The sequence below is a fragment of the Vidua chalybeata genome, chromosome 21, assembly GCF_026979565.1.
Source record: "Vidua chalybeata isolate OUT-0048 chromosome 21, bVidCha1 merged haplotype, whole genome shotgun sequence".
In the NCBI taxonomy this organism is placed as follows: Eukaryota; Metazoa; Chordata; class Aves; order Passeriformes; family Viduidae; genus Vidua; species Vidua chalybeata.
Window position 1 is genome coordinate 1,569,301 of NC_071550.1, and position 23,496 is coordinate 1,592,796.

Genomic DNA, 23,496 nt, shown 5'->3' on the forward strand with positions numbered 1-23,496 from the left:
AATGAAAAAGAAAGTGACTCACTCCAGGACAGAGTCCCACAGCATCTATTCTGCCTCTATTCCTTAGAAGAGTTCTATTCATATTGTCCAATTAAATTAAATACAAACAGTTCTGTAGTCAGGAGTAGCTCACACCTTCTTCAGGGGTCCCACTCATAATCATGACACATTGCTCATCTTATTTCAAGATCCTGCCTTTCTTCTTCCCACCAAGTTATTCTTTCACCATTACTTTAAAATGATGAAAAACCCCTTAAAACTTCTCTGTGATCACATTTACTGTTTATGAAATGAAAATGTGTTTCTAAACAAACAGAAGTGATTTTCTCCATACCATCTGCTGCTTTCTATTCCACTGGCACATGGACAAAGCAAGCAGCAAACACAGGGAAAGGGCAAAAACATTGACCAGGTTTGTGAATGCTGAAAGCCTTCAGTAAAGGAAAGGCAGGAAATCAGCCACTTCACAGGAACAAGTGCAGATCCAAGAAGAATGGATGCATAAAGTTACCCAGCAAATCATTAAATAACTCGAGAATGCTCCAGTACAAAATGGGATTTGTTCACTGATGGTAATAAGTGCTGACTGTAATTACACTGCTTACCCACACACTTACACTGTTCCATACATGATTACAGACAATGCCTCAATATAAAGAATTTTGCTCTCTAAATAGAAGTTGTGAAATACAGAAAGACTTCAAGTTTTCCAGGAGAAAGAGCTTTAAGCTTGTCAGATTACCAGCATGAGAGTTAGCTGGGCCATTTTATACACAACGGCCTCCATGCAATAATACGATAGGGGAAAAAAAGTCATCATTGTGTACAACCTGACTGCAGGAGAGAGGAACCCACATATTTGTAAGTTAGCTCTCACCATGCTGTACAGAGTCTTCTCACATAGATTCACCAGTGCCATAGAGAATAGGAGATTATAACCTTTTAGATAGCTATTGATTCCTAATTTGTTTCTTTAAAATGCTGAGAATCTTTGTCATTGCAGAAATGTAACACTTCTACATAAAAATATCACACGCCTTGCTCTGAGAGAACAGATAGTAACAAGGACATGAACCAAGATAGTGACAAACTGTCAGAAGCTGGGAGCTGTGCAAGTCTCCAGTTATAACACATACCTCACACAGGAGTAAATCAATAATATGGAAGACCATGTAGAGAGGGAATTTTGCAGTGAACAGGGTCAGGAACCACTGGGAAGCATACATGTGTGCTTCAAGGCTGATGTCCAGAAAGTGGTTATACAGATCAGGAATGTATTCCTGAAAGTAAAACACACAGAAGCACTGAAAGTTAATTTAGGCTACTTTGGAACTGAACCCCCAAGCTACAGAAGGAAGCTGGGTAGTGACCATCAGTGCAGGGTCCTGCATCCACCAGGTGTGACAGGAACGGGCCTGGGGGCCCCTAAGGATGCCAAAGGCTTGTCCTGGGCTGGATGCCCAGCAGGACCCTGGGATTTGCCTCAGCAGGGCCCAGCAGTGGCTGTGCTAACACCAGAGCCACTCCAGCTGTCAGGCACATCTGCCTTCAGCAGCACCACACTGCTCCCGAGACCTCTGCTGGAACACCTGAGATAGTCCTTGCTCTCCACCCTTCCTCACAGCTTACAAACACCATTCACCCTTCCTCACAGCTTACAAACACCATTCACCCTTCCTCACAGCTTACAAACACCATTCACCCTTCCTCACAGCTTACAAACACCATTCATGCCACGAGAAACAGCCAGGGCTGAACTGCAGGCTCGGCCTGTTCACCCCCCACGTGAGCCCCCACCTGCATGAGGCGCTCCAGCTGATAGAACTTGCAGTGCAAATCTTCAAAGTTCTGTTTGAAAAGTTCCCTGAGTCCATAATCAAACATGATTTTGACCAGAACACTGAAAGCTTGCTCCTCAGGCATCTGTGAGACAGGAAAGTGGATTTAGCACCGAGCATTAAAACCTTTCACATCAGGTCAATCTGCCTGAATCTCCCTTCTCCCTCTGACTGAAAGGCTGGACTGCCACTAATTTTTTCCAGTATAAATGCAAAGAATATTATTACACAAAATGAGGTTTAGTGTTGCAAATGGCATTTCAGTGGAATAAACCACCTCTCAATCACTCAACTAAAAATGCATCTTCCAGACATGAAGACCAGAGCAGTTTCCTGGTGTCTTTGTTCCAGAACTCATCAGAATCTGAATCTTACAGATTTTGACCAGCCTAACCCTTTGTCACCCACATAAAAAAAGCCAGAAGTATTACTAAAGGACATTAAACAGGATCTTTCCCTTTTTCTTAATGATATATTTCCCTTTTTCAATGACATTATTACATTTGATGTTTATTTATTAGATGATAGGAATAAGAGAGACCAGTAACTGTTAACAGAAGTTCCACACCTCAGCACTAGTTTGGGAAGGTTCAATGTCCCTCTTCTGCCAAAAACTGAGGGAAAACTCAAAGCTCATCAGTGTTTTGACATTTCTCCCTGCCCTTAAAATTCAGTTTTAATATTTCTGTAGAAAAGCCTGACTTCAGGTCAATTGCTGGTTTCTATAAAGAAACAGAACATCCATCTCAAGTATTCTATTATTAATCTGCAGATGGAGTTTATTAAAACAGAAAACTTTGCTGAAACATTCCAAAGTGGTAGTGAAGGACTCGCAGAAACTTAATTTCCTTTTCTGCAACATTTGTTTTTATTACTTATTTTCCCTAGCAGCCACACTTCAAAGAGAATCAAATAAAAAGAAACTTATTTGAAATTTAGCTTTTCTTTAAATGCATACATTATTCCCAGAAGCCACAAGCATTGTTAAAGAGAGGACTCTGGAATAACACAGGGCTCAGTCATGAGAGTGAATCTCTCTAAGGCAAGGGACCCATGACAACGAAAATCTACAAGCAAGCCCATCTGTTTCAGTGAAAGCATTCAGTTTTCTAGCAGGAAGCATTGCCCTTCCCTATCTCATTCAGTGAGGAAATAAAGAATTAATTGCTCATCTAGGAAATATTTCAGATTACAGTTACAAAGAACTAAAAGGTTGTTATCATTAATCACTTGGCTTTTGTTTCACAAGAATGGAGTTTACAATCTCTTCTGTATCCTCCCCTGACTTTACAACAGTATGGAAAATCCTCCCCTGAAGGCCAGACTTCCTCTTCCACCAAGAACTGCAGAGAACTCTTCATGCTCAGCCCTCAATGGCAGCAACAGCTGGGGAAAAGAAACCTGAAAGCACTGCTGGGCTCAGGAACTCTGCAGTTCCAACTACCCTTGCAACAGAAACACTGACAAAAAGCAGACATTACTTTGAAACAGAACAGTCTATAAATATACAAATACAGATTTCTAATGCTCTTGTATTTCCCAAGCGTGAGCGAATCTAAAACTTTTGCTCCTGAGAAACATAAATCTCTCTCTAGCTTCTGAACACACCAGCAATTAAAGGATATTACACTGATGAGATCACTTCTATCAACAACAATTAAGTTTAAAAAAGCATAATACAGTTTCTTTTAAAAATATGAAGGTATTATTGTATCCTTCCCTAACCTCTGAAACCAAGAAGCACAAAGACCTACAGGACAACAGCCCACAGGCAGCACAGCCTGCACTGAGACCTAATGAACTGACATCCCTTCAGTGTCCTCTGTACTCCTCTGTGTATACAGGACATGGCAAACACCATCTGTATGTCTGACTGATTCCAATAGAAACATCTTATAAAAAGCTAAAATCTGACCTTGAAACCCTGTAAGAAAAACATTTACAGTGTTGTCTTATACACAAATTCCATGCCTACTACTGCTCAGGAGTGCAAGCCTGAATGGAAGGGGTCCTAGTGCAGGAACACAGGGGCATGAACGCTGAGTCCTTACAAACACCACAGCAAGTTTTAAACAATGTACTCCTCCTGGTCTAAAATCACTTTATTACTGACCAACATGTAAGTGGATGTGTGCCCTGTAACCCTATTAGCTCAGAAGTCTGCTCTAGACAAGTGGAGCAATATTCATTCTTAAGCCTAAAACAGCTGAGGGTAAAGGCACCACTTACATGTAACAGCAGCACAGCAGCGAGGAACGACTGGCCCTGGCAGTAGCCAATCTCTTCATCATACACAGAGTAGGCCTAAAAGAGGAATCAACACTTTACTGGTACCTGTCTCTAGATAACAAACACAAATGTAACAGAACAATGCATTGAACACAGCTCCATACAATTCCCATGGATGGAGTGCAGCCGTTGTCATTCTAACAAAAGGAAAATCTGTATGACAGCCAAACTGGGATACACAGAGGCAGTGGCTGGTTCCAGTGATGCACCAACGTTGCTGCAGCCTATTAAACCACTTATGTGAGTGCTTTTGTATCTAAACAGGTCCCACAAGGATGTCAGGAAAAGGGAGAAACCCTAGGAATTCAAAGAAAGTGCTGGAAGCTGAAACCATTCCAGCTGAGCTACCTGAATACACTGAGCTGTCCATTTTTTGCTTATTTCTTCCTTTAATAATCAGCTTCAGTGCATGCCTATGGCTTTATAACCTCTGTGGAGGTACATGGTCATCTCCAGTTACATCATTTGTCCAGCTTGATCCAGGCTGACAGGTCAGGAATGATGTGAAGTCTTTGCACCAAACACTTCAGTGCAGAGAAATCCAGAAGGGCTTTAGGTCTCCCATGTGAATAACCAGACACAGCCCAACAGCTACCATGGAGAAGAGCCCGAGCCTGAGCCTGGCTGTCTCCATGACAGACAATGCTAACACATCCCCCTTCTTCTCAGCCAACAGTCACACTGCTGATGATGTTGAATACAAGTTGGCAAAACCAGCCCAGAAGAATTTAAAGAATACCTTGCATATTTTGTACAGGGAGTCCTGGCCATCTCCCCCAGTATCTTTAAAGTAATCATGAGCAGGGAACGTTCGATTGATGTCTCGGGTGATGGCACTGTCCTGTGGAGACTCCTATCAGAAAAAGGAAATAACATGCAAATTAAAACACATCAAAAGAATATAAATTACAATATGCTAGGATTGAGACTTGGGAGATTAGCAGTGGGTTCTGTGCAGTGTTCTAAATTTAACAAGACCCAGTGTACCCCAGCAGAGCTGGCAGCTGCAGACTACAGTAGGGATAGGTTTGGGTACCTCAGCACATCTGGGGAGAGTGGAGAAGGAGCTCACACACACACCCACACACCCCATTTGTGCTCCAGGCCAGGGCAGTGCAGATGCTGCCATCCCTCAGAGATTCCAGCACTGCCCAGGCACACTCCTGGTATCTCACAACTGCAGTCAGCTGTAAGCAGCAGCTGTCCAAAATGCTTTCCCTGAGGTTCAGCTGGAGGAACCACTCCTCATCCCCTCAGAACTCAATTAGAGAAAGCAGATGAGTATGAGCCCTAGGGAGTGTCACACATGAGGGAATGCAGGGACAGGTCCTGTATGAGCTGGGATTTCAGCATGAGGAAGATGGAACTTTGTTCTCTACATCACTCTGACACCATCAGCTTCAGATGCCTTGGACATTTGGAAAGCTGAGCAGTAAAAAAAAACTGGGTTTAATCTATCCAAAAAGTTATATTTCTGCTAGGCAAATGGAAAAAGGTTAGAAGTAAAAGATGGTAAAAAAAGTGCACAACGTAATCAGTGTAAGGAACATTCAATACAGCTTGTAGTACTTTTTCTTCACAAAATTATTTTTCAAAGAACAACAAAATTACCACAGTGTGCTTCATTTTCAGTGTGCTTCATTTCTCTTCTGATTTTAATCCAAGGTTAATGCTCCTCTCTGGGGCTTAACACAGACATTTCATTAGGAAAGAAAGCATTATGCTGCTATTAGAATCAAGACCAGATTGTTTTGGAAATTATATCAAAAGTACTGTTCAGCATTCCAATTTGATAATAATTAACATGGTAAAGAGGTCTGTCTCATAAGGAAATTAGAAACAAACAAAATCCAATGCTCAATAAATTTCATATAAATAAACACGTTTTAAGTCAAAGACAATTATGCTAATGGCTGGCTGTTTGCAAACAGGGAAAGACAAAGCTCAGAAACCACTCTGCAAACTTTGAGCATGTGAATAGAGACTCAGTGATAACTTTTAGTTTCTTACAAGTTTGCAGGACTGAATTCCAGTGAAGTACTCCCAGGAGCACAGGTTCTGGCCACTGCCAGCAGCATCTGTGCTCCTGCACAAGTGCCTTTCCTGAGAGTCACCTGTGTTCTGCTGCAATGGCAAAGTAATCTCAAATCCACTTGCCTTTTAATCCACTTATTTAACAGCAGAGACAAAAGCATCTGGGAGGAAACTCTTAAGAGAGGATTCTCAAACGAATCACTCGTTATGGCTAAAGAGAACTAATTAGTGGCCTCTCTGGCTTTGCGTGACTTGCTCAGCTCCCGACTCCTGTGTCTCAGCACAATTCCTCAAGCAATCCAACGTGAGTTCCTGCAGCTGAAACACAGCTTGGGAAGAGAAAAATCAACGGAAATGATAAGGTTTAAAAAATGTTTTTCAAACCGTGGCTTTGAAATCTCCCCATTAGTACAAACTGCTGCAATCCAAGCATTGTGTAACCTTTTCTTTACTCCTATTTTTATACCTTGCTGTGAGAATTGGCTCAATGGGCAATTTCTCATGCTTTCAGGGGACTGGGAACTGAAGGAAACCCTTCTGAACCCACACCCTTCACAAACTGGGATTGAAAAATAGAAAGCTAAGAATGACAGGAAGAAAAAGAAAGTAATAAAGAAAACAGAGTGGAAACCAGCCATGAGAACTGAGGCAAGTGTAGGAAAGATTAAAATTCTCGTAACAGTTTGCTGCACTGAAGGAAAGCAGGAAAATGTAGATGCTCAGAGTCAGAATATGCCCTTCCTCCCCCTCTTTTATGGACTTTAAAATATTAAGGGAGTTATACTGAAACTTTCCTCTCCAGTTGATTTAAACAGAAACTACATGAGTAATTATGGAAACCAGGATGCAGTCCAGCTGGGAAAAGCCCATTTACTCTGTCAGGCTGCATATAAAAGCATATTGGTTCCCACCTCTTAAACCTGACACATTTAAAAGATATTTTCCATGTATTTTCATGATCTTGCAGGGAGCATCCTGGGATCTGCAAACCATGTCCTGGAGTTACAGCTTTGATCAACATATTCAGACTGAGACTGTTACTTGAGAAGCTTTTTCTGTAGCTTAAGGCACAATTAAAGAGCTGGAGTTTCCTCTTCCTGGGACTGCTCTACTTGCAGTTTTCAGCAGCTCAGGTTTATTCCTCCTAATCCACTACATAAACCCGAGAGGATGAAGAAGCTGCAGCAAAGAATTGCTAAAGGACGAGATTTATGATGAAAAAGAAGAAATAAGAAACCTCCAGAGAACAGAGGAAGCTGCCTGCTGGAAATGGCTCATCACCCAAAGATCAGCTCTTGTAGCACCAGGCTCCTGGAGAAAATCCCCTGGGATTATAAAACAACCCTGACTTGGACACAGGCTGGCTTCAGAACTACCACAAAAATGGAGAAATTGGAGGGGACCAAACTTCAAGTTCCCCCTGCCCCAAGCCCCAGAATGATTCCAACTGTGGAATTTTGCTCACTGGTGAGTTATCCGACACACCCACCACCAACCCAAACTGTGCCTGACTCTCACTCTTGCCACATCCATTTCCACATTCCAGTTATTCCTTAGGAAGGTCCCACTGACTGCAAGAATTCCGCCACACGGTCAGAGATTACTGTGGGAAGGGTCTGGAGTCTCAGACCACCCCTGGAATTTTCCTTGCTTTGCCAGCGTGGGACCAGCACGTGGTGTGTTGCTGCAAGGCATGGACAAGCCACCCTGGAGTGCACCAAGCCAGGGCCAGATTCCAGCAGATCCAACACACAGAGAGAGCCAAAATTCTGTGCAGCTTTCATGGGCAGCAGCAGGGGTAATATTACATGACGGGGATAAGTTATTTTGAGCAGATCTGTACATTTTAAGCCCATTCAAATACATTAAATGGTCTTTGGACAGCTATTTTCAGTGTTAGCAGGATCCTGTGCCACCAGGTCTATTTTGCAGGCTGATGGCATTCCCATAATTACTTTTATTAAGCAATATTTACATTCATTTCTACACAGAGTGCACTTCCTGCATTTGTTTTTGCCCAAACCACCGGAGAAGGTTTTGGTAGGAGGAATTACACCTGCTACTGAGACCTCAAGGAAGTGACACAAACCACAGTTTCAGACTCATGTACTTGATAACTCCCCACAAGGAATGCTGCTTGCAGAATGTGTTACCTGGAGTGAGCACTTGTCCAGAACGTTCACAGATAAAGAGTATTTGTAGAAAAAAACTGAATAATTTAGACAAATTTGGACTGGTTAGACACTGCAATTGGATACAATAGTGCATTGATACAGCATAGTTTCAGGCCAAATATGGCAATATAGTGCAATTCTAAAAATAAAAGTGAATCCCTTGTGATATGCAGCCCTTTCGCTCTGTTCGTTTCCTTTTAGGGCTCAAGTTTCCCACAGGAAAATTAAAGCGAGGAGTTTGCCTACAGTGCCCTGCAGCATGTATGGATAAAGCATAAACACCAGCCAGGCTGGAAGCTTCTCCTGCCCCTGCACTCACTCCAAGACTATTTAGAGCAATGGAGATAAGGGGGAAAGCCCCACCCAGTGCCAAGGAACACACCTTTAGCAGCACAGTAACAGGAAAGGCATCCGAGACAAGCCATGAAAACATGTGACGTATCATTTATTTCTTAAATGTATTTATGATCCATTCAGACCTTTCAAATAAAGTGTACAAGTGCATTTCAGAATAAAAAACTACACTCTTCACACAGCTCTGTAGAACACTACATTTCATCAAGAAACTTGAAGCAAAAACTTCCTATTAAATCACCCATGCATCCTTTGGCTACAATAATATCACTGATCAACAAGTACTGCTAGTCAATTCTGAGTTTCCCTTTAAAGAGAAGGAGCATCCTAAAATATGCCACCCCTTCCAGAGACCTCTCTTTAAAGAGAGAATATTAAATAAATTAGCTAGGCTTTTAGGCAAAACAGTAAGGCTACTTAGTACTGTTGATGCATGATCCATATATTTGGAGAACAGGCAATCCCAGGCTATGTGAAATGCGTCAACAGCCCTTGAAATTTTAGTAGTATCAAGATTACATCAATCCAGAACAAATGGCAGACAAAAATGTAACCAGTGGAACAATCACTGAAAAATGTGCAGTTTCTTGTAGGATGGGAAGTGCTGATAACAGATTCAGAAAAGTGTTTATAAAATCCGCTAAGAACCACATTGACATTCTTAAAATTACATATTGTACAAAGCCCTAAACTCTGTGAGCCTACAAGCACTGCCCTGTTAAACTGCTTGTTTGGGGATACACATACACACACATGTAAAACACACAGATATACTCATTTGAAAGCAATCAATTTAGCATGGCAGTGACTGTACGACTGCACAGCACACAAATATATATATGTATGTACACCTACAGCAAAAAGGAAACAAGCCAAGAGATGTATGACACAGCTGGGGTGCACACCATCTCAAAAGGGAATAATACATTTCTTGGAGTTTTAATAGCTCTTAGCAAAATTACCTCTTGGAAATAATTATGCAAAGATTTACATGCTTCCGATTTATCTAATTCCGTTTAATAATTAAAAATATGCAAGTATTATTTTAACTCAGTAACATTTGTCATTTTTGGCTCAACTGTAGTTTTTCTTATTATTAGTCTTAGTTGAAAAATTAGCTACAGAAATGTCTATTAAAACCATGGGGTGGAAGAACCCCTCTCCCCTGTACTTTAACAACAGTTCTGACTTGGCACAAACCAGGTAATTCTGGAGCATAAATCCTCCTCAGCTGCCTTGTGCATGAGAACACCCTTCCCTTGTCTGAGCCAGAGCAGACCCAGCAGAGCCAAGGACCATCGAGGAACCCACCCAGACAGTCCCCACTGTGTCAGAACTAAACCAGAATTAGAGTCTCGAGGGTCACACTGCCTCTCATTCACCTGTCTGCTTTTCTAATCTGCTTTGGTGGAGGTTTCCCCATAGTTCTTCCTAGCAGGGGTTCCACACTCACAGCTCTTCCTCATCTTTTAATACAAAACAATTTCCAGCATTAAAAGGTGCACAAAGTTCTTACAAACACACACATACACATTCTCACCTGTGATTTCATCTACTCTTGGCCTTTTCACTGACATTCAGGAAAAAACTATCACTTGGAACACTGCTTGTGTGAGGAGCTGGACAGTCTCCCAAACAGAACTCCTTAAAACAACCTCTGACAATGTCAGATCTCCACAGGACACACCAGAATAACCCCACTGGTGGCTTCTGCTGTACCAGGTACTGTGAAAGGTGCAAGGAGACAGGTGGGACACAAGGAAAAACGAGCATCACAGAGCCATGGAATGGTTTGGGTTGGAATGGACCTTAAAGCCCACCCAGTGCCACCCCTGCCATGGGCAGGGAAACCTTCCATTCTCCCAGGTTGCTCCAAGCCCTGTCCAGCCTGGCCCTGGGCACTTCCAGGGATCCAGGGGCAGCCACAACCTCTCTGGGCAACAGAGAGGTTTTAAAGTAAGATCACTCCACTGCATTTCATTCAGCAAAGCAACCTAAAAGCACATGCACGCACAGCCTCCCATGCTCGTGGTTTAATTGTAAACAGCATGTGAAAAAAACAATTAAAAAAGGTACGAATACAATTCTGAAATCCCTGAAGAAAAGACATACCCACGAGTATTAAGAACAGTAAAAAAGCTCATCATTAGCAATTGCAAACGTGTTTCCATCCTGTTGCATTCATTAGAGGAATACAAAATTGAATCTAGTGTTTACATGCTAGAATTACAATAGAAACTAGATTTCAAAGGTTACATATGGAGAGAAATGTATCAGCATAGGAACTTGCAAAAGACTGTGCTGTACAGCATTTCTAAAGACGTGAGTCTGTCAAGACAATACAACGATTGCAAATCCTTTCAGACAGTTCAAAAGCGTGGCTGGAGGTAATGCTGCTTTCTGATCTCTGAAAGGATTAACTGCACCAGTATTTTTAGTAGGTTTTAATGACAATTCAACCTCAAGAAATACCTAACCCCTCAAAAACCGAGGTGATCAGAAACATACAGGTACCTTACAGCCCTCAGGTTTTATTTCTTTGTACACTAAACATCAATTCATTTGACAGCATCTACAGAAAACGTTTTAAAAACTGTTTTTATGAAATACTTTCCATACTCAGTAATGCTAATATTTAAAAATACTTCACAGTGTGGTACTAATGTAACTTCATAAAACGAGCAACTTGAGCTCGCTAAAGCTCAAAGCCTTACATTATATTAAAATAGTCCAAAGATCCCACACACACACACACACAGAATCACTAGCACTATAAATATACCTAAGCCACTTTAGTGCAAAGTCTGGTTTTGCTTCCCCTGACAAATCCCTCTATATTCCTGCCAGCATATTAAAACGTCATCCTTTACTAATCTAATTATTGATTTTCAAGGATTCATTTACAGTTGAAATCCCAGAAGAACTTTTTTCAATTTGCCATAGAAGTAATGACTTGGTTTATTAAGCATTTGATTGCTTGGTTCACGTGGTCTGTGTAACACTGAGAATGACTCGCATATGCACAGCAAGATTTGAGTTCATCTTTATGAGGAGCCACTCAAATTGATTTCACCTTTTAATGGAAGGATCTCCAGTAATGACCATCAGAAAGAAGCCAAAGCTTTGAATTACAAAATTGCTATCCTCATCTTAAAAGTTCATAAATGGAAGTCAGAACAGAAAGTCAGGACTGCCTGCTCTGTTCCAGCCCCCTGCGCTGCAGCTCAGGCAGGTGGAGCCTTCCCCAGTCACTTCCTCCCAAACACAGGTGTCCCTCTAAACCCCTGCTCTAAACATCATCTAATGCAGTGTGCATCCACTCAGCACTTCTTAAAACTTCTCAGCCAATAAAGCCACTGGTTACCAACCCACCAACAGGTCTGTCCCACAGGGACCTGCTGCCTCCTGGGCTCTCCTGCACATCCTGTGATCAGCTCAGGGAAGCTGCCTCTAGAAACAAACATTTCACCTGTCTAGAAAACAATGTCACAGGGAAAAAAACTGAAAAGCTGACCAAACAAAGTATATCCCATCAGATTAACTCCCTGTGGCTGGAACAGCTCAGACAGACAACAGTGACATGGACTGACATGACCTGAACTGAAATGAGGGGCTGATCATCACCCCAGGTCTGCAGGGAATCCCTCTGGGTGGGTGTGGGGGTCCCCAGGCTCAGAGAAGCTGCCTTCAGGGAGCAGCAAAGCAAAAGCAAGAAGGTTAAACTCCATATTTAAAAGTGTGTATTGTAAAGAAAATGACTCACATTAAATACTCCATTGTTTTGACCCACCTCCAGCAGGTTTCCTCTCTTTGTTCCCATCCACCACAACTTTCAGACTTTCAGTTTCTTTCTCTGAACACAACTGCACCTAGTCCTACACTTACTAAATTTTAATTTTGAAGACCTATCCCCTTCCAAAAATATAACTTTAGTATTAAATGCCTTTGCTTATGTGCAGAAACATCTTTTGAAGCAGCAAAGCACAGGCAGTAATGGAAACACCAACTTCAAGTAAGACATTGGCCCAGAAGGCAGGAGAACACACTTCTCTGCAGGGAAAATGGGACATTCTCCCACCACCCCAAAAGAGGGGCTGCTTGCTTTGATGGGACAGTCTGTAAAACCCAACCAGCTGCAGCCTCCCCAGCTCTGGCCTGGCCACAGCCCCATACACACAACAGCATTCACCCTACAGGCAATATTAAAGGTAATACTTGGATAAACTTGGATTAAAATCTGAGTTTTATCTTGAATGACACCGCGGGGAGGATGTGTTGTATTCTGCAAAGTCATGGAAGGGAAGAAGAAACATTTCTAAACCAAGCAATAAAATAAGGGCCAAATCAGGCAAAAGTTTCAGCAGGTGATTCAAAAATTCACAGCCAAACATGTGCTAAAACAACAACAGAATAAAAGCCTTTCAAAACCTCCACCTCATCTTATTAAATTATCTAAAACAGATGAATCAGAAAAATTCTAGAAGGGTCTGTTGTTTATACAGTCTGAAGGCAGATTCCTGTGCTCACATACTGGTTCCTAAGAAATATTTTTTAAAGCACCAACCTGACTTAGAAGTTCTGTCAACTTCAAACCCTGATGTGAAGTAAGATCAGACTGAAATATTTCAGACTTCCTGCCTCATGGAGTTACTGCCTTGATCATCACAGCACTTGGGAACACCACGATAGATAGCAAAAAATCTGCATATTGAATTTGCACACTGTTTCCAGCTCGTATCACATCCAGGCCTTGGAAGTGTCGTTTTTCAAAGAGACAAACTGAAATTTAGGGTTTTCACACATGGAGTGTTTATATGAGAGAGAGGGAACAATGCCATTGGAATTCTCTGTCTCTTGCAATTCTCTGTGCCTCGGTACTTTGTACCCCCTTCTTCCTGTCAAAGACTTGTGACAAATATCCAAAACTGCCCCTTGGCACTCTGACACCGAGCCATGTCAGAATTCCAAGTAGTAGAAACATATTTCTGAGTGATAAAAAGCTTAAAAACAAACTCCCCCAACAACAAATAAAGACTGTAGAAACTGGTAACATTTAATTAAAAAATTAACAGTAGATAATAGCAAAACTTTTGTTTGACACAAAAGAAGATTTCTGTTGAGTTTAAAAATACTGTCCCTTGATTGAGATAATAAAAAATAATATTTCACAGCTATTTTCCCAATATATTTGGAAAATGACAACATAATCGCAACCTAACTTCCAGTAATTTTTTTTTTAAAGGACTTCTACATGAAGCAAATTACCATCTTCTGAGAAGCTGTGAGTATAGAAATCCTTCCCAGGGCACTAAAAAAAGCCACTGAATTGCATCTTGCAAATTGAACCTTCCAACAGCTTAATTTGAAAGTGAGGCAGATAACTCTAATAAAAAATAAATTTATAGTCTGAGATGGAACTTCAAAATTAGTTCATTTAATCATATCACAACCCCATTTTTATGAAGATGCAATTTGATTTCTGTCCTCTCCTCAGCGTGGCATTTATCTGTGCAATGCTCTCACCACTGATTTCCAAAGCACCCAGACACAAACAGAGCCAGAAGTGGATTCATTTCATATGTGGAGGATGAAAATGATCCAGCTGGGAAGTTTGCTGCCTGACCATCCCTAGCCTGGACTGTGATGGGAAGGACCCCTGTGCCTGTGCTGGGTGCATGACAAAAGGTGTTCAATGCACTGCTGAGAAACAAAGTCATGTTTGTCAAAATTATTTTTCCCACCATTGGCACAGTGAACAGAATTCACCCCCTGCAATTTCACTGAGGACAACAGACTCAAATGCTATAAATATTTAAAACATCTAAACACATACTACATCAACATTAAATTAAGCGGGGAAAAACGTAATTTAAATCTTTAAAATATCAATAAATTAACACAGACAGAAAGAGAAATATTTGACACTAAAACCAAGCTAATGAGGCAACACTAAAAGTGTCTGTACAGTGGATGAAACTTGAATGTATCAACTGGCTGCAACTCCTCTCTAGCCTTATCTCTTGGAGACTTCCATATTCTGATTTTCACCTCTTACAGGAAATGTCTGAGCTGAGGAAGACTTGGAGATGAGTAAGGCAACTGAAAACAGCCTGGCTGTCAGGAATGACAGAACTGGACCTCTGCTGCAAAGCAGCAACAGCTGCAAGAATGCATCTGCATCTGGATCAGCCACCACGCTCCAAGTGCAATTCCAGGCTCAGGCCTGAAGGAGCAACTCCTTCAGCTCCAGTTAAATCTCTATGCCATGATTTACACCCCTTACCAGTTTCAAAAACTTTCACAATTTTCAAAAACTAGCACACAATGCTCCTATTTAAACCCTCTATTTAGCCATAAAAAACCCTAAAAGCAACAATCTTTGCTTTGCAGCTTCCACTTAAACCTGAAACTGCCACTTCTAGGGTTTTAGGCCCCAGCAGATTCTTCTCTTCTGTTAAGTTCAATCAAATGCTATTTCAGTGATACACAGCATCATTTCAAAGATTTGGAAATGTTAGATAAGGTGAAGAGTCAGAGAAAGGCTACAGGGAGTTTACCTGAGAGGCTGTTCCAGAAATACCACACACACACAACACTGTGATATTAGTGACTAAAGCCCTTGAATTGTTCCCCAAAGCCCACCTTTGCCATCACACCCACAGAGAGCCCGAGACAATCAGCCAGGATGTGCAGGAGCTGATTATCCCACTTCTTTTCCAAGTGAGTCACTCCACCCCTGTGCTCCCCCACAGCTGTCTGTGTCTAACCAAAATTCCGGCTGCCAGGGCTCTGCCGAGCAAATCACGCCGGGCGTGTCTGCCAGGACCCAGCACAAGCCCCTCTCTGCTCTGTACTACAAAGAGAGCAAGAAATGGTGGTGTGAAGGCAGCAGGGTTTAGACAACCTGTGCTCTTAAAAATTTCAGATGAACTGAAGAGGATGTTTATCTTGAGAGGTTTGGACTGACTGTGGATGAAATCCATTCTAGCTGGAAGCTGATCAAGATGCCGCTTAAATGCTTTGCCCCAGGGCCTTCCAACAGAAGGAGGCAGCAGTAGCAGGGGGTTCTGCCCCATCCTCTCCTGAACAGGTACACACACATCCAGGAGAGGAACTCAAAGTGTACCAGCACTGAGTGCTGACAAATACATGCCATGCCAGGAATGCTTCATCCTGCGGCTCTCTCTCCTTCCCCATTTCCTCACTGGCAGCCCCACGAGACTGTACTGGAGCAAATGTGGATGGGCAGCAGGGTCGGGCTGTAGCAATCGTGGCATGTGATGGGGCAGAGACAAGCTGGTACCCTCCAGGGCAAGGCATAGAGAGGAGAGGCCAGGGCTCACAGCACAGCAGAGAGGAGGGGGGGTGTTTGCAGGAGGGACAGGGCAGAGCATTAAAAATATGATCTCGATCTAGAACAACACAGACTTGAAACGATTTAACAAAAACAAAGCCTTCCCTTTGGCCAAGAGAATTACCCCAATTCTAAAAATATCACATTATTTTCCCTATCTTTTTTTCATTCCCACTGTGACTAAGAGCACACCAGCTGTACCAGAGGAGCCCAGGGAATTCCCCACTCAGCAGCCCAAGGCAGTGACGGGAAGCTCAAGGAGGGGCACAGAGGGCAGATGGTCAGGGGCACAACCTGCTCTCAGAGCAGGACAGACAGAGGGACAGCCCTGCATCAGGGACAGGGTGACACTGCAACCCACCACTACAGGAATACTTGGTTCACTTTCACTTCCAAAATGGCATAGTAAAAAGACAAGGATATTGTTTAGGAAAAACTCAACAATTTGAGGGCCATTCTGCCTTCTTAACAGCATGACAGTACTCAAAACATTTAATCGAGGCTAGCTTGAACAAGCTGCGGTCAATGAGATTTGGTTCCTCAGATATTGCCTTTGTCTGACCAGTTAGATATGCTTTTGCCAACAGGATTTAGCTCCTGCTATATTTGAACCATCTTTAATCCCATGAAGGCTAAAGAAAAATGCCTCTGATTTAGCTCTGTGCTCTTATGAATAACTCAAATACTACAGTTAAATTTACAACATAGTTCCTTTAGCTGTTTAGAAGACAATTGTTTTCTTTCCTTTCCCCTTAAGTTCCAGTATGTAAAATATCAGAAGAATTTAGATTAAAAAAAAAAAAAAAAAAAAAAAGGGACATGTTATTTTTAAAGTTGTTCTTGAGAAAATTTCCACATACAAACCCACGGCATTTCTCCACTGGTTTGAGAACAATTTTCACATGTTGGCATCATCCTTGAGTGGCTGCCACAACTCTGGTATCATAAAGCAACACGTATTTTCTCTCAGCTTATCAAAACACATTTTATTTAACTGCTAAATTTGGTCTGATCCAAGTTTTTCTTCTAACTTCACAACAAACAGGAAAACGCAGATGCCGCACTCAGATCCAACCATGCATCCTACCAGGGAAACGGGGCACGGAAGCCAGATCAGCCCTAGGAGTACGACTGCCCAGACCACATCGCTGCACTCACGGCTCATTTACAGAGCTCACACTGAAATGTTCACGTTGTTCACTCCTGTTCTACAAGTCCTGTCTAGGTAGCACTGAAAAACAAATTGTTTGGCCCCTTCTGTTCTGACGCTGGAACATTGTGTCAATATACTTTGGCATGTATTAAAAAAATCCCTGTAATATACCATAGACTGTGACATTTCCACTTCAGATCTATCATTTACATGTGAAGCACGAATCTCCAAAGAACCCAGTAAAGCTGTAAGAAAGACTACATTTTGCCGAAGCTCTCAGACACCCACTCCATTCAGTCACACCAGCTGGAGAGGTAAGTGTCAAGATACAGCTTTATTCTTTAAAATGAATGTGGAGGTGAAACTCCGCAGCCTCCTCCACAGCAATCATTTTTTAAACTGAAACCACAACGATATGTGCTCCTGATCCTTCTATGTCAGCAGCATTTCTCAGAAACCTTTTTGCAAATCTGGTTATTTTAAAATCATATCTAAGTTATTTTGCAATCTACGCAATTGTCCCTGCACTTCCCAGTCCAGCTGACAGGCGTCCTAGACATGACATCCATTGGAAGATCTTTTGCTCCTAGAGGTAGAGGAGTCCTTAGCTACCCTCTGTCTAGCACACGAGGCACAGATGGCCCCCGAGAGACGCTTCAGCCCCTTCTGAAAGACACTGTTGGAGAGACTGTAAATGACACAGTTGCAGAAACTGTTGCTAATGGCAAGCCAAGTGGTCAAGAAGGACGCGACGCGGTTACTGTAGACATTGGAGCTCTCCAGCAGGAAATAGATGATGTAGGGCAACCACAGGATGTAGAAGACGCTGGTGATGCGGAAGAGGACCATGGCATAGCGCTTGTCCGGGCAGGGCTGGGCCTCCCCGGCCTCCCCGTCCTGCGAGCTGAAGCGCACGCGCCGCTCGTTGATCTCCTTGGTGTGCTGCTGGCAGATGCGGAAGATGTTGAAGTAGGTGAAGCAGACGATGAAAGCGGCCGGGGCGTAGAGCATCACCACAATGAAGAGGGTGAAATAGGGATCGGTGTTCCAGGAATTGGCGCACCACTGGAACACATCCCCGTGATATCCAGGCTTTCCCCAGTGAAAGGAGGGTAAGAAGACCAGGCAGGAGTAGAGCCAAATGGTCAATATGCAGATCCGCAGCCTCCACGGGGTAACCAGCGTGTTGTAGGTCAGGGGCTTCGTGATGGCAATATATCTGTCAATGCTGATGCAGGCCAGGGAGGCCATGGAGACGCTCTTCAGCACTGATACCACATAACCAAAGATTTGGCAAACCAAGGACTCACTTAAAACAATAGGATAGTGCAGCAGAGACAAAGAAGGCACCAGACAGCTCACGCCCACCAGGAGGTCAGCATACGCCATAGTCTGGATGAAGTAGCTGGTGGTGTGGTGGTTCAGCAGAGGTGCACAGTGAAAGACAAATATCACAATAATGTTGCCCGAAATAATCAGCACCATGAGGAACACAATAATAACCACTTCCAGGAGGCAAAAATTGATGGTCTCCAAATAGCTAATGGCCAGGAGACAGAAGGGCCGGCCACTCTGGTTGCCAACCAAAGAGGAGTTCATCTTGAGCACTGCAGTGATCTCTCTACTTCATGCTCCTGCCTGCTGCCTGCAGCCACTCCAGGCAGCTGCTGTCATTGCGGCTGGTGCTGTGTGTGCAGCAATGTCAAAACCGGAGCTCCAGTCCCCAGGGCTGCTCCAGATGCTGCTGCTGTGCATTGTCTGCAGCACAATTCCCCTTTAAATCCGGCTCCCCGCCGCTGCCGCTGCACCGGGACCCAGCGGCAGGCATGTCAGCAACTTCCCCGGCGCACCGGAGAGGGCTGATACTGATGCCCTCCTGGGTGGGCTGCCGCGCCGAGGAGGGATGAGGGGCTGGGGGGAAGAGGGAGAGGAACCTCCACCGAGTCAGGACGAGAGTCCTCCCAAAGGCTGACAGAGAGAAGGGGAAAGTGTTTTACAGAACCGCCTCTCCCCCGCGCTGCCACCTCCGCCGCTCCCCTCCTTCCCCACGCCCTGCTCCGCGCTCCCCGTCGGCCCCGGCTCCAGCCCCGCTCCCTCCCCACGCTCCGCCGGCGGCAGCGGGAGGCGATGCCGCCTTCCCCGGAGCCCCGGCAGCCGGGCGGGGGGATGCGCGGCGGGGAGGGCGGGGGTCCAGCCCTTCTCCGCTGGCTCCATTTTGCACGGCGCTTTTGTTCGCCGCCTCTCCCGGCCCCGCCGTCGCCGCCCCGGCCCCGCCGCCGCCCCCAGCCCGGCCCGGGGCCAGCCCGGCCCCGCCGCCCCGGCCCTACCTGCGGCGGGGGAACAAAAGCGCGGAGCATCCTCGGGCGGGCGGCGTGTGCTCCGGCCGCGGCGATGCGGAGCCGGGGGCGGGGAGGCGGGAGGAAGGGGAGGGAGGCGGCGGGAGCGCGGGGGAGGGCGCGGCGCGGCGGGGACCCGGCGGGGAGCGGGGCCGCAGCCCCGGCCCCCATCCGCCCGGCCCAGCGCGCAGGGAGCCGGGCAGCGCCGGCCGCAGCCTCGGCAAGGCGGGCTGGCACTCCGGGGGCGCTCGGCGAGGCGGATCCGCGGGCGGCCGGTGGCGGTGGGAGCCTCACCCGGCGCGACCCCGCCGCCCCCGGCAGCGCACGCGGGTCCCGGCCGTGCCGTCCCCGCCGCCGGTGCCGCAGGGACACACACCCAGCGCGCAGCCCGCTCCTCCTCCCGCACCCTGCACGGCGAGCGCCAGCCGTCCATCACCGCCCTGAATTCACGCGGTTCCTCGTCACTTAAAGGCTTTTCCATCCCAGCCCTTTTGGGGAAATACCTGTTCTGGAATAAACGTGCCTTTCCTAGGTGTACTGTGTGTTGCCCACAGGAGACACCTGAATCCAAGGGCAAAGCTGAGAACGATGTCCCACCGTTAATGCTCCAGGTAGGCAGGCACCTCCCTCCATACACAGAGACACACACGGAATGCAAAGGCATAGCTGTCCCTGACATCGGACAACAAAGCAGAAAACCCAGCAACATTCCAGCCAGCAAAGACACGAGAGATTCACAGCACAGCACTTAAACTTGTATTCACACCCTAAGTTAATACCATCTCACTATTTAACCAGAAAAACCCCTTTGAAGGCAGAGAGGCATAACAAGGTGCAGCTCTTGTTTATTGTTTGTCAAGAGCTTCAACTGACAGGCTGGAAAACAGATTCCCAGGTATGTGGCAGCTCATTCTCTGACCCTGACACCAGACTGCTCCACTGCCACAGCTCAGGACAGGCCCTTGCTACAGGAATTTGTATTTGAATGGATCAAACCAGTAAAAAACTGGAGTGAAGTTCTTCGCCAATCAAAACCATTTAGTCAGATATCAAAGCGTGCAATTGGCATCTTTACAAGCTTAAGTCCACGCTCTGAATTCAACCAATACCAACAAACCCAAGGTTTTGGTTAACCTAAGCTAAACATTGGTCATTCTGCGGAATACCTAATGGGAAATTAATTGTGGCCAAAGGAATAGATGCCAAAGCAACTGAGCCCCAACTCTCAGGTTTTCAGCTGATCAGTAAGTACAAAAAACATTTCATGATACACTTGTGTTGGCCAAAAATCTGTGCTGGACAACAGCATGACTTGGCAGATTTTTAGTTAGTCTCGTACAAATGCCTGAAAACAAAATCTTGGGGGTTCTGTCCTATCTTTAACCCAAAAAAGATCTCTTTATTACTGTCCACTTTTTTTTTTTTTTTTTTTTTTTTTTTTTTTTTTTTTTTTTAATTTATGGTGTTTCTACTCATGGCAACTGAAGTACCAGAACTGTAGCTAGGAAACATAAACTTTGAATTAAATTTAGGCCAGGGTATTGTGGATTTACAAAAAACAAGCTATGATTAAATTACTGCTGGAGAAATGATCTCCTATCTTTTCAAAGCAGAGAATGATTTACATACCGATTGATTCAAATAGAATTTCTGGATCCTTGGGCATGAATAGACATATTATAAACAACCCCAAGAAAATGTATGTTGATACATTGAACTTTCTATGTCAGATACATAAAAACAAGGTAGCAATGGAAATACTGAGCCCAACCAAAAGGACATCTGTTTGCTGAAATTGTTAAACAGAAAATGCACCATGAAATCAAAACTCCCCGGTGTTCAGGTTTTTATGAAAAGCTTTACGCCCTTAGAGCCGAGGTATTCTGTAGAAGAACCACGTCTGGTTTTTCCTTTAACTGACATTCTATTGTTTCCCTGAAGCTGAGAGCAATGACTCCACTCACTCAGTGCTCTTGCCAGCTCACTCCTGCTTGCTTGAAACACCCAAACCAGCAGTAGCTCCACCTCCTCCTGCCCCTGCACCTGCAGGCAGCCCAGAAGGTGAAGCAAACTGCACCTGAAAGGTGGGTACAGTGCCTGCTCCCCAGCTCTCTGGTTGGGTGCACCACCAGCCCAGCACCAGAACTTCTCCTAAAAACACCAAAACGTGTGGCTGAGGTCAGTGAGACTGAAAATACTGCTGTGGTGTACAGACTTCTCCCACTCTACACCATACAGCACCACCTCGTCTAAGGCAATGAAAAGTACTCCAGAAATTATTCAAAGTCACAATGACAGCTCCTGGGAAAACTGCTGCTTGTAAAAGATAATTAAACTTTTATCACCATGTGATCAAAACTAATCAAACAAGGAATCTCAAGGTTCAGGCACACTGACAAGGCTACGTCATCGTACGCTGCGATGCACAGATGCATGGTAAGTCCCATTTCAGTTGATTGCACACAGTCATGGCCCTCTGTCCCCAGGAAAATTCAATGTATTCTTTTTAATTTATGGGAACATATGGAAATATGATTGTGATACAAATGGAAAATAAGTGTTAACCACCCACACCTAAGGTTCTGTCACATCTTATGCTACCGATGACAACACATTCAGTCAAATAACAGTAGTGACATTTTAATCTATTTCTTCATTAAAAACTAGCATCATTTGCACCAAGACAGACAAGTATATTTGGTAGAACATCTGTGCTCTATAATCCTCGTCTCATGGAGACAAAAAGGTGGGAAGATGAGAAAGTGGGTAGCAGGAGCCCTGCTATAAGAAAGACAGGAACAAATTAATCTCTTACCAGGCCTGGGATTTCTCCCAGAAATGGTGACCCCGGGGTAACATTCCAGGATACTCCTCCTGACACTGGACTATTATTTTTTATTTTAATTGTGCCACAAGATGTCCCTCTCATGTTGCAATTTTCTTAATATAGTGTATTTATCTGGTACAACAGTTCATGGCTTTTTCCTTTCAACATTACTTCCTCCCACACAGGCCTGTATCCAAAAGCTTTTTATTTTCTCCTCAATATTGTAAATGTCAGGTTTTTAATGTTGATATTACGAAGAACTTCTCCACTGACAGATTCAGTAGTTGTATTAATCCTTTCTAAATTTTGTCTGTTGTGGCTGTGGTCTCCTTTGCTTTGTATCATGATTATTTCTCTTTCTCAGCGTGTCTGGCTCGCTTTACGCATTTTCTACTCGACAACACTTTCCATCCACCTATGCCTGTCAAGAACATGCAGTTTTGTTCCTGCAGGTGTCCGTTAACACCTGGAGTGAGTCCCCATGTGTCTTCTGCTACCTTTCAGTGGCTGGAAGCCTGAAGAATAACAGCCCTAACTGTGATTGCCAAAGTGCTACCAGGACCAGATGCCTCTCCCAGGGATTGTCTAGATCGTTTTACCTAGAGCTTGCTTTCTGTCCCCAGTAGGGACATGACCTTAATTCACTGGGCTGGCTTTCATCCACACTCCCCACCACCAGCATGGCAATCTGGAGCTGCTAAAAGCTTTATTATTGCACACAGATGGTGTGCAAATTCTCAAAAGTAATTTGTGGAAGCACCATGATGGTGAAACTTCAACCTTCCTGCAATAACAAAAGCGCAGAGAACAAAACCCCAGCCAGTGTGTGGCAAAGAAAACCAGAGCAAATAATTAATATAGGCTGTCATGATGACTACAACACAATGAGCACACCTTGAAACACAATTTCAATGCCATTTTTAAGTCATATTCAAGAAGAGAGCTAGACACAGCTCTCCTGAATGGTAGAACACGACACGAGACATTTCCTTTTCAATCCCTCAGTAGCCACAACTCAACAGTGAACAGAAAACTGTTCTTTCAGCAGTTAATTTGCAAAGGAAATAAGAAACCAGAGATTACCTGAGCCTGCCCAGGAAAGCAACCAGCAGAATACTGGGGTGCTGCATCCAACAT

General features: G+C 44.2%; 2 protein-coding genes across 5 annotated transcripts in view; both read right to left on the reverse strand.

The window, feature by feature from the left end:
- Positions 1–23,496, reverse strand: part of RABGAP1 (RAB GTPase activating protein 1) — a 62,070-nt gene that overhangs the window by 12,131 nt on the left and 26,443 nt on the right. For all 3 annotated transcript variants that reach the window (XM_053962536.1, XM_053962537.1, XM_053962535.1), the window contains exons 14-17: positions 4,867–4,980; positions 4,068–4,142; positions 1,798–1,923; positions 1,137–1,280 (exon numbers count right to left, since the gene is read on the reverse strand). In XM_053962536.1, coding sequence (XP_053818511.1) covers positions 1,137–1,280; positions 1,798–1,923; positions 4,068–4,142; positions 4,867–4,980 — 459 coding nt within the window. The remainder of the gene's footprint in view (positions 1–1,136; positions 1,281–1,797; positions 1,924–4,067; positions 4,143–4,866; positions 4,981–23,496) is intronic.
- On the reverse strand, positions 17,512–20,970 carry GPR21 (G protein-coupled receptor 21). Of its 2 annotated transcripts, none has more exons than XM_053962546.1 (2): positions 20,036–20,970; positions 17,512–19,164 (listed from the first exon to the last, which is right to left on the reverse strand). In XM_053962546.1, the coding sequence occupies exon 2, from the start codon at positions 18,793–18,795 to the stop codon at positions 17,749–17,751; it is 1,047 nt and encodes a 348-aa protein (XP_053818521.1). In that variant the 5' UTR covers positions 18,796–19,164; positions 20,036–20,970; the 3' UTR covers positions 17,512–17,748. The 2 variants fall into 2 exon arrangements, with proteins under 2 accessions (XP_053818521.1, XP_053818522.1); XM_053962547.1 differs by lacking the exon at positions 20,036–20,970 and adding an exon at positions 19,524–19,592.